Source organism: Heloderma suspectum, chromosome 4 (genome assembly GCF_057233095.1).
Source record: "Heloderma suspectum isolate Gila_16-S chromosome 4, 16-S_ref, whole genome shotgun sequence".
Classification (NCBI taxonomy): domain Eukaryota; kingdom Metazoa; phylum Chordata; class Lepidosauria; order Squamata; family Helodermatidae; genus Heloderma; species Heloderma suspectum.
The window spans coordinates 263,756,115-263,772,145 of NC_139461.1; the positions used below are offsets into that span (position 1 = coordinate 263,756,115).

General features: G+C 45.0%; 1 protein-coding gene across 5 annotated transcripts in view; it reads right to left on the bottom strand.

Moving 5' to 3' along the window:
- Window positions 1-7,788: 7,788 nt before the first annotated feature.
- The window catches only part of LOC146348622 (synaptotagmin-2-like), a 100,007-nt gene continuing 91,764 nt past the window's right edge, over window positions 7,789-16,031 (bottom strand). For 2 of the 5 annotated variants that reach the window (XM_084848359.1, XM_084848358.1), the window contains exon 9: window positions 11,028-14,690. In XM_084848359.1, the coding sequence (XP_084704485.1) occupies window positions 14,484-14,690 (207 nt within the window). In that variant the 3' untranslated portion in view covers window positions 11,028-14,483. Of the gene's footprint in view, window positions 8,948-11,027; window positions 14,691-16,031 lie in introns of those variants that run through there. The other 3 variants (XR_014789935.1, XR_014789936.1, XR_014789934.1) reach the window with 3 other exon arrangements.

Genomic DNA, 16,031 nt, shown 5'->3' on the forward strand with positions numbered 1-16,031 from the left:
AGCAAATCTCTACAAGCATATGAAAATATTGGGAATGAAGCTGAAGAAATGCTGACACGCGCGCCCCACCCGCCGCTTAAAGGAGAATAAATCTCTCTCTCTCCCTCTGTTAGGTCCAGAGTAATAGTAAGTCACTGACAGAGGAGTCTGTTATATTCTGTATTACTCCTTTGAGAAATGTAAACCAAGAAGGATAGGATGGACCTCAGAATTTAGATTTCCTCTGATCTTGGGGGGGGGGGGTGTTTTTGTTTTAATAAATGGATGTTGGTATTACTGTTTTTTAAATTGATGTTATGTGCTTTTTTATTTTAAGTGGTAAATTTACTGGTAAATTTTATTTTAGTGAGTGTTGGGTATGAAGTGGTTTACTTTATTTTAGCAGGGGGAGATGAAATAGTTTTACACTGAGTTATATTGAATCTATAAGGAAATTTGGCAAAGTATTATGGGGTCAGAGGAAATGCATCATGGTTGAGTTGGAGCAACCTAAATTCCTAGCTTCTAAGCAGAGTAGATTGGACCCATTTTTCTACTATGAAATGTTTCTCCCCATCTATGGAGTTTGCAGTACCTGCTTTTAATAGGCTTGAGGTTTTAAGACAAGAGTATAGATGGAAGAGCGAAGGAAAACATAGGGGATTTGGGCTTTTAAAGTGAACATGATTGTAAGGAGGAAAGCAGGAGGAACCCCTCACAGAGAATTTTGATTTAAGGACTTTAGGGGATCAGTGTCACCTGGTGGCCAAAATGGAGGGAGATATTTACACTAAATTGAATTAGAGATGGGGGAGAATTCTGCCACGGACCCCAATGAGGCCAGATTCCAAGAATCCACTGAGGCCGAATTCCAAGATTCCACTCGCCTCCTCACCCCCAATGAGGCGGAGTCCCAAGATTCCACTCACCTCCGCCTCCCCCCGGAATCCGTCCGGGTCAGATTCGTCTGCATCCATCCTGTGGAGCCAGCTGCCTGCTCCGCATCACTGGCGAATGTCGATACGGCCAGCAGCCATTGCCGTGTCGTATCGCTGTGCTAAGTCTCTGGACGCAAATGGCGTAGTGGGTGCCGTTTGTGGCCGTAAAGCTGGTAGATTAGCCTAAATGCAGCCATTTATGGTACTTTATTCTGATGCTGGTTTTAATTTGGTTTTATGATGCAGCCTATCTCCAATAATGCAGGGTTTATGAATGCACTGCATTCAGTCAAGTAAGCTAATTTCAGATTGGTTAATGGTTTCCAGTCCACATGGACTTAATTTTGACTAATGGAAACCAGTCTATACAAATGTGTTAGCATAGTCATTGATACTGCAACTCTAGAGTGGCTGTGTGTCCTACTTCATAGTCCTCGAGTATTTAAAGGGCCCCCAGAAGACAGCCGTCTTTTGAAGGGCTGCCCAATCCAAGTCCACTTCAAAGATAAAGAGCATAAGAAGAGAACACAGGGGCCCTGAAATTGCCCATTCACGGTTAACCCCTGGACAGCAAACTGAACAGGCAGGTACACAGGTCACTTGGTCACAGCCTTGACCGCAAGTTGAGATGTACTGTTCTTCTATTTAAACTATAGAAATTATTGCTAAATGCATCTAAGTGCATCTCTAGCTACTAATTAGCACATATAAATATTATGTCAACCTATGCCCTCTTTTGTCCCTTTTTTGACAATGCATAAGTGGCCACCCTAGGTAGCCCTCCCTTCTTTCAAGAGCTGCAGATGCCACCCATCCTGGTTGTTCATTAGCAGTGAAAACTTTTATTCCCGTGGAGTAAACTGGAATTATTAGAGTAGCCATGATGTGGTTTGCCAATAAATCAAGCTGGTGGATATAAATTATATGTCACCCCCGGCTGTTCTTGAGTAGACAAGAGTTGAACATTTGCTTTCCTTTAGGAGAAAGTCCAGTCTGCTTCTGACTGAACTGATGGCAAGTTCTGAAACATTTAGGGGAAAGTATAAAAGCTTGTTTTTACAGATGATTTTCCCCTTGCTGTAGAAATCTATCTTCTGGTGGGTCTTTTGGGGAAGTAAATGTTCCCCCACCTCTTCATCTGAGTGTTCACTCTCTGCGGAGCCTTTGAGCTCAGATTCCATTGTCTTAGTCAAATGGGAACCCTGAAGCAGTGGTTGAAAATAATAGCAACACATGAGGGGCTGGATAAAACCATGCAGGGAACAAAGTCACAGAAGAGCCTGTGATCCCTCTTAACCTAGCATTTGCCAGAATGACCTGTCGCTAAGAAGAAGAGCTGGTGCAAGTTGAGGGGGCTTTCGAATTGTGATATGGAGACATGAATTGCTGTCTGGATCAGTCCAGCCCAGAGTTCAAGCATATTGCATAGAATAGCTCCATGAGAGAAGTATAATGAAATGTGACATCACTTTGCCTGGCTCTCTTATAAAGAGACAAGTGATAGAGAAATTGTCTACTGCACACTACTTTCAAGTTGTGGATATGGGATTTATTTATTTATTTTAAATATTTCTTGGCCGTCTTTCAGGGCAGAAGCCCTCCCAAGGCTTCTTTCTGCCCCTAGCTCGTGAATTTCTGTACATAATTGCCTTGGCTCCAATCCACCCATTTGGTATGAATATGGGAACCCTGCTGTGCACGCACGCACTACACCTACTTGCTGGACTTCCCTATTGCCTTTAACAGGACATTTGTCTACATGAAGGGACTGAAGTTAATAGTGTTTCGCACTCACACCAAGCATCCCAGCCTACTGTCATTGCTGTAAAGTAGGCACTCCTTAGCAGGATGGTGGTAGAGCTCATGTTGCAGTGGGGACTGCCCCTGAAATTCCTCAGAGCATGGCTTGTCAGTGCAGGAGCTGCTTTCAGAAGGGTGTGGGAAGGGAAGAGGGGCAAGGAGCTCCCTACTCAATTCATTGGGTCCGAGCCTACATCTAAACTTGAATCAACACTGCCTATAAGCAAGTACAGGCGGAGTGCTTTCTTCCCTGACCTCATCCCAGCACGTTTTGTGTGCAGGTCTGTGTTTCGCAGGGGTGAAAATGTTAGTGAGAAACACACACCCCTTATTTGGCTCAGCAGCAGTTGAATTGTGCCTAGTTTGTATGAATGTTCAGCCACAAGACCATCATCAGCTTACTTCCTGCCTTTGCCAGTGTCCTCATCTACCTCCTCTCTTGTCTGAAGTGCACAACTCATTTATGATTTACCTCTCCCATATGACAGTTTCCCTTGTCCGTCGTCCGATTCCCTTCACTTCTTCTGGTCTCATGCCCATTGGCTGTAGTGTCTGAATCCAGAGAAGAGGCAGGCCCATTTGGCCCTACATAGTAAGTGCCCCACTCCTTTTAGAAACATTTCAGCAAACACGATCAGGTCACGCCTGACAACAGCATCTCCTTTGTTGCATCAGTGATGAGAAGTGGCTGGATCTAAAGTCCTCTGATCTCCAGAACCATACAGCTCAATGGGCAGGAAAACTCTCATGGGTAAAATGGAACCTTGGGATGAATGTCCACAGCTTCCCCTTTCACAGGCACTAGGAAGGTAACTGTTGCAGTGATGGCTGCAGAGAACAGAAGCTTCAAAATAAAGGAATGTCTGCTGCTGATTTGTGAGGTGCAAACCTGGAGCCAATCGACACGAGCGATTTAGTGTGGAGGGAGAGAAGTTTGAGGTCCTTTGCGACACATGACATTATTGGCAATCTGCAGCCAACCAGCAGCTTCCCTCTTGAAAAGCTGCATGTTCATAAAGTCCTTTTACTCTTTTCCCCCCTTAAAAGAGGCTCCAGAGCGGTTCCGCAACAGCGTGCTGTCCCCCCATATGAAATCCTGGGTGTACATCTGTGACCTGCCAGTGATATGGTCAAGGGGTGGGGCAGCCCCTTCCCCCTCTCCTTCCCTCTTTTCCCCATTTGCAGTAGGGCTGCTTTCACAATAAGTAGCCTCCTTTCCCCATTCATAATAGCAGTAACACTGTTTCATTCACAATAGTACAATAGAGCCAGTGTAGTGTAGTGGTGAGAGTGACGGACTGGGAGCTGGGAGATCCGGGTTCTAGTCCCCACTTGGCCATGGAAGCTCACTGGGTGACTTTGGGCCAGTCACAGACTCTCAGCCCAACCTGCCTCACAGGGTTGTTGTTGTGAGGATACAACGGTGAGGAGGAGGATAATGTAAGCCGCCTTGAGTTCCTTGCGAGAGGGAGAAAGGTGGGGTATAAATGCAATAAATAAATAAATAAATAAATAAATAAATAGTGGAGTAGCCCATTTATATGTAGTGCACAATAAGGAATACACAGAGCAGAAGGAGAAAGGGCAGCCAGTAACAGGAGCCTGCAGCTGCTATTTCACAGTCACGTTACTGCAATACACCTACAACTTTGCAGTCATGCAATACACCTACAACTAGGGAACATACAGAGGGGAAGATGAAAGGGTGGCCAGCTGCAGTATTTCGCAGTCGCGATACACCTGCATCTTCTCAGTTGTGTGATACACCTACAACTAAGGAATACACAGAGAGAAAGAAGGGCAGCCAGTACAGCAAGGGAGCATGGACATGGCTGGGAACAAGCCTCTCCAGATGTCAGGGTTGTTTCTGTGCAGGGTGTGGGATAGCAGTGCAGATTCTAAAGGAGAACTACCAGACATGGGAGAGGTGTTTTCCCAGGCTAGACCAGACATGACTGGGCCAGCTTCTCAGGTTACAAATGCCCAGCTGGCTGAGGATGAGGGTTCCTCTCCACACACCCCTGTGGCAGACAGCGAACAGAAGGAGGTGGGATGTGGAGAATCTGATCTAATAGATGCCAGGCACAGACACAGAGCAAAGAGGGAGAAGGCAGGGGCGGAACTTAGATGGTCTACCCAATTGGCCTTGAGTGAGACGCTGTGCTCTGAGACCGCACAAGACAGAGGGTCCTCCCCCCCTTCCTCTTCCAAGGGCGGGCAACTCTCTTAACTACCTTTTGAATTCCCCTGAAGGCATTCCTTTGTCAACTGAGAGTCGCTGAGTTTGCATCTGTATGACCCTGTGAAGGAATGGATTAAAACCTGTATACTGAAGCTTCTTGCTGTGTTTGTCTCCCGGGGGCTGAAATAAAGTGGGGGCTAAAGGAATTCTGACACCAATCATGGCATTGCGCTGGGTTGCCCCTTCAGAGAAATGCAGCGGTTTGCTTTTTCCATTCACAAATAGCAACCTCTGAACATTCATGTCTCCCCTTCAGAATAATCCTGTGCGTGTGATTTTCCTGCATGTTTGTGGGGAGGAGGAGGAGGCTTACTTCCAGTCAGGAAAGTGGAGGCAGCAGCAGCAGTAGCTGCTGCTGCTGACTCGAGCGCTAGCAGAGGGAGGCAATTCCAGCCCTTTCCCTCCGTGCAGGACCTAGGCGCCTCCTGTCTGCCCACCCGTCGGTCTGTCCCCAGGCTTCAATATTGCTGGTTCACAGCAGTGGATGCGAGGGGAAGAGTGGTTGGGTAAACTATCTGACATGACTCATCTCTTCCATTAAACCGCCCCGAGCAGTGAAGCATGGATTGGGGCAGGAGCAAGCCACTCTCATTGGCTGAGCAACATCTATGGGGTTGATGATATTCACTTCTACTTAGTGGGACTCTGCCCATCCAACCACAAAGTACGGTGGGCTAAAGTGCAGTTTGACCTGTGCAAAGTGGGTTTTAAGGTAGTGTTTACTCCACATTTTTTGCTTTGTGTGCATCTGACAGACCAAAGCCGATTTCATGAAAATGCTCATTAAACACGAGAGCACTTCACGTTCAGTTGCCATGTAAGTTTCAGTATTTTCCTTTGCGGCCTAAACACCAAAGAATATTTGCTCTCAGCATCCAGGTTTCTCTACACAATCACTAGCTCAAAATCCAGCAATTTATTGTCAACATGGGCACTCGTGTTGACAATAAATGCTGACCTGCAAGAGTCTCTTCATTCCCTCAGCAGAAGGGGCAGCTTTAGTATGCATGAAAGTACTGAAGTGATTAGAGAAGCCTCATACAGGAGCTGGTCTGTGTACATTGTCAGATTGCACACACAGCTCTTGACCTTGGGCAAAGTCCCATTTCTGTGCTCCTGCGACCATGGTGAGGAAGCACAGAAATTCAAAGCCCAAATGAATCCAACAAGGAGATAGTCTGACAAAAGTACCGGGATATGAGTTAAGGGGTGGTGCACCAAGTAGGCAACAAATGGAAATTGGCCTCTGAAATAAGAGGGAAAAAATCCTCTTCAAATAATTCTTTAAAAATATACTTGCTTGTAACTTTAGAAAGACAAAACTTCTGTGTGTGTGTGTGTGTGTGTGTGTGTGCGTGCGCATGTAAATGTTAATAGATAGTATAATATAAATTACCTGGCTTTGTTATGACTGTAGGCAGGCTTGTTTACAGGGCTCTTCCAAAATGTAAATAAGATACCAGCCCTCTGGTGTTCCAATCAGGAATCATCCACTTACAGTGTATCGTATGCATGTCTACTCAGAAGTAAGCCCCAGTGAATTCAGTGGGGCTTATGCCCACATGTGTGTATAGAATTACAGCATAAATAACCTAAGAATACATTTTTCCCCCTAAGGATCCCAACATAGAAATAGGTTACTTTTACTGCCACCCCCGTAGGGAAGGTTAACCTGTGATACAATCTTTTGGCAAAGTGACCTTCAGTGCGGAGCACTACCATGAATCTGGGTCTCTCACAACCAATGAGCACCACTCTCCCTGGTGCTCAAGTTACAGAAGACAGTTCTCATGGCTTTGACCTCAGTGCGTCACATCACGAGAAGCTCCCTCCTGGGGTTGATTCAGATCTGTGGCGATGTGCATGAGTTTTGTTTTCAAAGACAAAATATTCAAGGGTCCTTGTCATTGGAAGGGTACATTTGTATGTCCATTTTAAAAGAATGGAAAGCAGTAACCTGATCCTTTCCTGACTACCCCTCCTGAATACTTGGAAGATATGCCTCATGTGCCCTTCACAACTATGGTGTGCTTTTTGTGTATTTGTACTTTCAAGCAGTCATAACTGCGTAAAAAAAAAAAAAAAAAGTGGCGTCGATAGACCTATAGGTCCGAAGTGGTGAGTTTACAGCCTTACTGGATCACGACATTTATGCTTGGCAATAAAACTAGTAATTTATATGTAGACATTTCTTCAGAATGTCCAAAGCACTTCATCTGTATTATCTTAATAATCCTTACAACGTAAGGCAGGCCCATATTCTTATCAGCATATTGCAGAGAGAGGCCAAATGAATTTATGGCTGTGGGTAGATTTGAACTGGGGCTTCCTAACTCACAGCTCCCAGTCCTGGCCACTACAGTACACTAGTGCACACAGCAGAAGTGCTTGCCTCCACCACCTTTGACTGCAATAGCTGGATCAGTCTTAACTTTAAAGCAAGCAGTTTAGAAATGTAATAGGGTAGCTGTGTGGAGAGAGGCTTGTGGGATCTGCTTTGTGGGTGTTTTCAGGGAAATAGGATTCCTGTCTTGTGGTTGGAATTAGATCAGGCAATCCATGAGAACTCTTCTAGGATGACCAGACACAAAGGGGGACTGGGCAACTTTTCCTTTAAAAGATGTGTAGGGCAGGCAGGCAATTTCTATTGCTGCATATTTTCTTACCCACATGTGTTGAGCTGCACCTGCCCAGACTTCTTTTTCTCTGACACTATTAAAGGGGCCTTGTGCTCCTTTGCATGTAGTCCCTTGGTCTAAATTCCGAGGTCCAAGAGGTGTGTGTAGCAAGGAAGCTGTGCCTTGGTAAATAACAGGAACACAAAGAATGGCCAGGTCTTTCAGCTAGTTTCTTTAATAAGGAGACGCGTATCGTTACAAAAGAACCATTTAACAATAAAGACAGAAATGGAGTCCACACGAGGGCAGGGAAGGGGGCGTTAAAAGCAGCTTCCTGCGGGGTGAGGAGTGGGGAGCTGGAGGTCAGCCTTGCAGGGCTCAGGCTGCAACGGAAGTGGGGAAGATGCAGTGGGGCCCGGGCTTGAGAGCAAACTCGGATGGTTTGGGGAGTTTGTGAGTGACAGATAAAAAATGGGGGCAAAGGGAGCCGAGACCCTGCCCGGCCCCTGAATATCAAACCTCGGAAGCCTTTCTGTAGCCTCTCATAATCCAGCTTGTGTGCATCACCTTGGCCACCTCTCCTTGAAGCTATTTTCTCCACAGCTGCTCCTTCTGATATTCTGGAGTGCAGCTGTGCTCATGCTGTAGCCCTCTAAAAACAGGGGCAAAAAGTGTGAGCCCCCTCTGCCCTCCCTTTAATGTAGCTACTGCCCTCTCCTCCCATCAGCCCCAAGCCAGTAAGCCTCAAACCTTTCCTCGGCTTGAATCTGCTGTGGGGTACCCCCTCAGCTGACCCCTATGCACTTCCAGTTACTTCCCCGCTTGCACAGTGGGGGCAGCTGCTCAGTTTGGAAAAGTCACTTGCCATTTAAATTTCTCCAAAGGTCCTGGAGCCATGCTATGTTGGGCATCAGATTAGCCTAAGCAGGGAAGGGCCAAAAGGGATATCAGCACTGGTAGACCCTGCCTGGGCACTTTGGTCCCAGTGTCTCTCTGAGGATGCTAGGGATTGATGCTGGCCCTGAGGGCAGGTGAAGAAAAGGCTTCAGAGCAATGCCATTCACAGCCTGATCTGTGAGGTCTCTGAAGGCTCTCCCTTCAGAGGGCACACCCAAGGTAAGGCCCCAGACACAAACCAGCTCTGTCACCCACAAATGTCCCCAGGAATAACAGAAGACATGGACAGCAAGATAGACGAAGACAAGGGGAAGACGTTAGCAAGGAAGAGGAGAGAGACTGAGGATCACCTGTCAGTTAATCCCAATTTCAGGATCCTGGCAGCCTGTGATCTAATATGGCTTCTAAATTTGCTTCAACAGTGAAATGCTTCAACACGACACGGAACATTGAAGCTGCAATGTTGCTGCTACCTGGATGTGGTAAAAATGCAACAAGTTACAGTTTTGCAAATATAGATTACAAGACATTGATGACATTCACTGCCATATTGTTGGTGTTGAATTCCCCCCACCCCCTGCTTTCAATGAATATTTTTTTAATGGATCAGTCATGCTTTGTTGCCTTTTTATTTAAAAAATTATTACTTTTTTATTTAAAATAATCTTACAGTGTTACGACCTCTCTCTCTCTCTCAATTTTTTACAATTCCCCCCACCCCCACCCTCTCTATCTCATTAGGTAAAATAAATTCATTCACACCACATTTTAAAAATAACTCTGTAGCCTGACTGTATTCTAGAAAATGAGGCAATGACACACAGGGTGTATGGGTTATGCTTTTTTGCATGCTGCTACTTACATACTGGCTAGTCATCATGCAGTGTTTACAAGAGGGTTTTATTTATGTTAATAGATTTCTATATCATTTTATATATATAAGTACACACAAATGATGGGCTTTGGATGAGGCTCAAATGGCTTGAGTTGGTTAACTTTTTCTCCCCCTTTACAGAAAAAGAAGCTAAACCAAAATACATTACTACTGTGTATTAAGGTTACAGATCTCCCATTTTAGATCATACAAGTTGGAAACGCCATTCCTTAAATGACTGTGTGTTGTGCCTTGGTTCTTAGTGCTAATACTTCCACATCATTGGTTTCAAAGAGGAGACCCTGGGTTGTTAGCAGCAGGAACAGAAACAGAATCACATTTGTGTGGTGATGTTACCTTTTTGCAGTGTGATCCATTAAAAATGCAAGATCCTCAAATATATTTGTTCTAATCCAGGTAGAGTCATCCGTGCACATAAGCAGCCTTCCACCCACCACTGGTATAGAGGCATATCCCCACCTGCATTGCAACGCTCCTTTGAGCATTATCAAGCTGACTGGATGCACCTTTTGATGCTAACTGGGATGTGCATCCACATCTAGAACTACTAACTGCTACACTTGAATACTGGTGGATCAGGGCTGCTGATTTCAGGATTTCTTTCTATCTTATTCCCACTAGTCCTATAGATCTTACAGCCAAATGTGAAACACCAATATGAGCAGGAACACTAACCCAAGGTATGCACCAATACAATTAGATTATGGATTTTGGAGTCAATGCGTATATGTCAATTGGGATTCTGGGTTTTATTTTGCTTTTTAGTATGGATTAAGAAGTGGTTAACCCACTACTTTTAAATCCAAGGAACAAAGTGAAGTTCGTGAACTTCAGATCATGTCACACAGTTACAAATTAGTTAGTCTTTAAGTCTTGTAGTCTTCAAAGGCAGCTAAGAAATTGATTTAATAATGATAATAATAATTTATTTAAGGTGCCACAAGACACTCTTGCTTTTGCTGCAAGAGACTAACATGGCTATCCCTCTGGAAACAGTTAGAAATGGGAATATTTTTATAGCTCAAAGTGAAGTATTCCACCCAAATAGTGGTGGATCTAAAACAGAATTGATTCCAGGTTCTATAGTTGCTGACAAAGGACTATGCTGCCACAATGGTTTGTGGGCAGAGGGGGCAAAAGCAGCATAACCTGTGAAGACAAAATCAGCACTGTAAAAAATACTAATCTGTCTCTCATCCTTTATCCAAATTATAGACGTCCTCAAAGGCTAGGAACTGGACACCCCCGCCACACACAGGCACAAATGCACCCTCTCGCATGCATTCCAGTGCTCTTCATTGTCTAAGAAGATGAGGCACTGCAGATTTCATTGAGAACCATATAAGAATCTTTGAGGGTTGACGAACTTACGATTCCACCATGCCTTCATCCAGCAAAGGGACCAGATATGCTGGTGCAGTTTTTTTGCTCTTTGTGGAAAGAAACACCTGTGATTCTCCCCTTTGCCATTGGAACTCCCTGACACTATAGCAATGATGTTCTGATGGCATGTGATTGGTGATGATGCCAGGTCTAGCTTTAAAAAAACCCTCATGCACAGACTCAGAACTCCACAAGGACACCCTTCTGTAATTTCACCTTAAAACCTTATATCCTTGCCAGTGGCAGCATTAAAAGCTAAGAGAGGCACAATAAAGGAATTGGGAATAAATTTAATCTACCCTCAAGTGGGGACAAGAAACCAGCACCAAAGCTATCTTTACGGAGATGTTGCAGTGAATCTGATTTTTCGGATTAAGCATAGACACTACTACTGATGCCCCTGCAGGTTTCATTAAGAAATGCGCCCAGGTCTCTGGGGTTCCAAGACTCCCTCAAGTGGCTAGGACCAGAACCTACAGATGGTGGTCTTTCACCACTGATGTGCAGAGCACATAGGACTGCAATCATAGCTGCTTAGATTTGATTAATCAAAGAAGGAACTTGCCGGGAACATGTAGAAGGCCTTCAAAGAGTCCCTCCCCTTCTTTTCGGATCATAACGAGATTATTTTACCATTTGAAAAGCATTTAAGCATCTGGCAATGGCTCTCCCTTTCTAGCACTACAATGATTTGGTGGAAGGAGGAGAAAGGAACAGGGGCCTGAGCCAAAGCCAGGGCAGCATTAGCAGTAGCACGGAGCACTACATTTAACGAGGACAAAACCGGCATAATTCTATATGTGACCGATCCTGGGACAACTCTGCTTGCAATGGCCTTTTCAGACAGAAGTGACACCTTTCTGAGGCCCACATTCTGGGCTGTGCAGGTGGGACCTTGCCCACTGGAATGCTGCTCTATATAAGAAAAAAAATGTCCACATAGAAAAGTGGATGTCAAGAAGGATGACATACTCTTTCTCTACTTGGCAGGATCTTTGTTTGGTTTGAAGTCGGGTATGGGGGGGGGGGGGCTTCAGTCATCTGCAGTCTGAATGGTACAGCCCCAAACACAGTGTTACCGCACCTCAGGGAGAATGGCTCCTGAGTTTTCTTACTTTCAGCCCTAGCCAGGCGAGAAAGGAGCAGCTCTTTGAACATATCATCCTATTCCATGAGTAGGCAGCATGCAACATCCAACAATGTGGTGCCTTTTGCGTTAGCCAAGCTGTTTTTTCTAGGTCAAAATTCCTTACAGGGGGCAAAGGGCCAGCACAAAATCCAAGCAGCTGACATCCTTTTAAAGTTAATATTGGCATGGAAGCCTTGTGGTTTTGGCCAGAATGTGAGGGCAGGTGTTATTGCCAGAGAGGCTGCTAAACACAAGGCTGGATTTGCCCTGCATGCTTGGATTCTTTCTCTCTCTCTCTGCTTAATCTAATTCTGTTCCTACAAACACAAAAATATAGGCCACTATTTGGCTGTGCAGCCAAAATACAAAAATTGTCAGGGTAGGAATTATTTACCCTGATCAGGTCCAAGCTGAGGCAACAAAGAAGGTTCCACAAGGAATCTTCCCTAGCCAAAGAAGGATTTTCCCCCACAGCACAAGTGTTTGGGGCTTTTCCCTCCCTGAATCTTCAACTTGAGTTTGGCCTGAGCTCACCCATTTTCATGGCTGGAGCCAGTTTCTCTCCCTCCAACCCCAAAAATGTGGGGGTTTTTTTGCAGGTTTGAGTACCATGTGGAGGATTTCAGTACCGCAGTGCCAGTCCTGCCAGCCTAAACCAAGGCAATGACAGCAAAAGGCTGCTGTGCTCTATCTCTACCTGAACCTTTGCCAGTCACCTGTGGAGATGCCCCCCCCCCCAGGTTGTTAGCCAGAATTCCCAACTAAATCCAGACTAAATGCAGAAGCAGAGAAGGAGCCCCTATATGGAAGCTGACCCTGTGTTCCAATCCACCATGGAGACGAAACAGAATAAAAGCAAACCAAATTCAAAAGCATCAGACCCCAATTTACTGCTGCATGCTTTAAGTTATGAATTTGAATCCTAGGGGACAGATGGTCCATCAGGAAAACAGAGGCGGAAAGGATGGTGCCAGCATCTACATCCTTCCCACACCCACCCTACTTGCCTCCTTCCACCAATAACCATCTGAACAAGGAGCCAAGATGCCCGAGAGACATTGACAGCTGGCCCAGTGTATGAAACAGAGAGGCCCTCCAGTGATCAGTGCAAACACTAGGTAGCAAATATGGCTTATCCCTTTGGGATGAGCAAAGAAACCATACATGTTTTTGGCAGCCAGACAGTGGCTGTATACAGAGCTGCCTTTGATGCATCTTTGGTCCTTTGGTTGGAATGGATTTGCTCTCCCTCTAACCTCGTGCACCAGGCTCCCTCTTAGTTAAGTGTGACATTGGGGGGAAGGAGAAATCCCAGACTGAAAGATTTAGTTATCTCGGAATTCTCCAGTTCTGCTAACTGAGAGACCAGATGCTTAATCTAAGACTAACAAAGCACCTTGTGGGCCACTGGACAAACCAGCCTGCTCTTTCTTCCCCCTCCTCCTATCCAGCAGATCTTGAATCTCAGAGCATTAGAAAAACACATGAGCCTCAGTCTCAGTCAGTTCCTCCCACATACCTTCAGTTCCAAATGCCATACAATATCAAACCTTCTGACTAGAACGGGACTAGGTTGCTGTGTCCTCAAAAGAAAAATGGCAGTGCAAGGTATGATGGGAAGTGTATGCAAATCAACCCTGGGATGCTGGGTTTTGTTTCAGGGTTGCAAAGCTGCATAAAGGTTCTTGCTGCAGCTTTTTCTAGTGTTCACGCGAATGGTCAGCCTGCTAGGCTTGGCTAGTTGCATAAATATCCCATGATGCTGTTCTTCAAAAAACAAATAATATCTAGTGCTCTGTCCTGCACTTGGACAGAAGAGTGGACGCTTACAGCTAGAAGTGCAGCTATCATACTCCCAACTATCTTCTTGTACCACTCCACTGTTCTAATTAAGAACGGAAAACCACAGGAAACAGAAGACCCACCACATTACCTAGATGTTACACGGCAATTAGCATTAGGCAGCACCTATGCCCCAAACTGCACTCCTTTCACCACAGAGGATTAATCCACCAGCTGTCCACATAATCAGAGATGTTCCAGTGCCAGAGTTGCTCCTAGACCTCATTTGCTAGATGGCTAATGGCCAAAGGCCATCAAACTCGAAGTGTGACGATGCTCATATGGTTCACAAGAGCACCACTTCATGCACCTTGCTATTTTCCAAATCAAGCACAGTGTATCTGGTCAACTCACATTGTCAGGCTCTGGTATGATCCTAGCACAATATTCAAAGGTCCAATTTGAAGGAAGAAAATCCCAAGCAAGTAAAAGCAAAGCTGTTTTGTGCTGCTATTCATGGTGGTCTCAAGGAAACTCAAGAAAAAAGCTTGCTTTGCGCTTGAAGAGAACAACACGAAGAGATGATGGAGCATGCAGCAGACAAACTACTCTGAAGAATGCGAAAGGAACAACTGTGTCTTTACACCTTCTGCCCCTGGATGCTCTTGTGTTCATCCGGAATCGCTCTACAGCCATCAAAGGAAGGGTATTGCAGCTTAGAAAACGGAACGGAACAGAAACCAAATGTTGCCTAACTGAGGTATTGATAGCTCTGGATCACTTTGAATGTTCAGTAGGTGATGCTGGGGTATGGGCCTGCCTATTTATTTTTCCCGAGAGCTGCGTCCACCTCTTCTTCAGGCTTCAGGGAATGCCACTGGGCAATGGGGCGGCGTGGGTTAGCCAACATGTCGGACCAGTGCCTAAGCTCTGTGCCACTGGCGTTGTTGCCAACAAATACTTTGCCAATGGCTTCATTCTTTCCCAGCTTGTCATAATCCAGCACAGTAATCACAACTTGCACTTTCTGGAGGGGAAGCAAGAAGAGAGAGAAAGAGATGATTATTAAAGTCCCTATTGCAATGCCCACCAGGACCAATTGTAGGAAAGTGGATGTTCAGTTGATTTTTATGGCTGTTTTTGTATATCTTCATATTTATCTATTCCTGTGCTGTTTATTTTGCACTGTATCTTATTCTTTTAATTATTTGCACTGTATTTTATTCTTTTAACTGTTTGTATTCTGCCCAGAGAATGTTTGTTATTGGGCAGATTAAAAATATAATAAATTAAATAATTAAGGGCGCAGTCCTATGGGGATAGTGGGCCGCCTCCGAACTTGGAGGCAACTGGCTATCCAATGCAGGATGGGTGGAAGGCTGAGGGGATCTTCTCCTCCGTGCTCCAGCCACCCTGCGTTTGCAGCTAGACAGCCGATTTTGGCTGTCTAACTGGGTCGCCTCGGCATGGGGGCAGGGGGAGGCCAGACGGCACATAGGAAGCGTCGTAATGGTGCTTCCGCAGTCCCCTCCCCACCCCCAGGAACGCCCCCCTTTCAGCCGCTCTGTGCTGCTCTTCTGAATGCAGAGCAGGGGACAAATTGCACCTCCTATGAGGCAGCGGGGGATGAGCGGGGAGTTGGATTTCTGGAAGCTGAGCTCAGAGCACTTGTGCTCTATTTGCTGATGGGTTAAAATGATCTATACAAATCCCAATGCTTGTGTCTCTGTGAACAGAGTTGATTTGGACAAATTTTATCTGAGGAGGGGCACTAGACAAGGTTGCCCTTTATCTCCTTTGCTATTTGAGCTATCTATAGAGCCTCTTGCTCAAGCTATTAGAATGGAAAATACATTAAAGGGGGGAAAGATTGGCAGGAAAGAGTTCAAAATCAGTCTCTATGCTGACAATATAGTTATTTATTTACATGATCCCATGAATACTTACGATAAACTTTTATTTCTGTTGCAGGAATATGGTCAATATCAGGATATAAAATTAATATTACAAAATCAGAGTGGATTGGATTCAATATGGATAATTTTACAAAAATTAATATTACCAAAAAATATAAAATTCCTTGGAAAGACACTCCAGTTAGATATTTAGGTGTACGGATTACACAAAATCTTGATATTTTAGCAGAATATAATCATCATAAGGTTATGCTTGAAGTAAAAGATTGCTTGGCTCTCTGGAAACAATTCATATTTCATGGATGGGCAGGATATCTGCCTTAAAAATGGTGGTACTTCTGAAAATTTTATTTCTGTTCTCAAACATACCATTAAAGGTCCCACAAAAGATACTTGGAGATTGGCAAACAATATTCTTAGATTTTGTCTGGAATGGGAAAAAAACAAGAGTA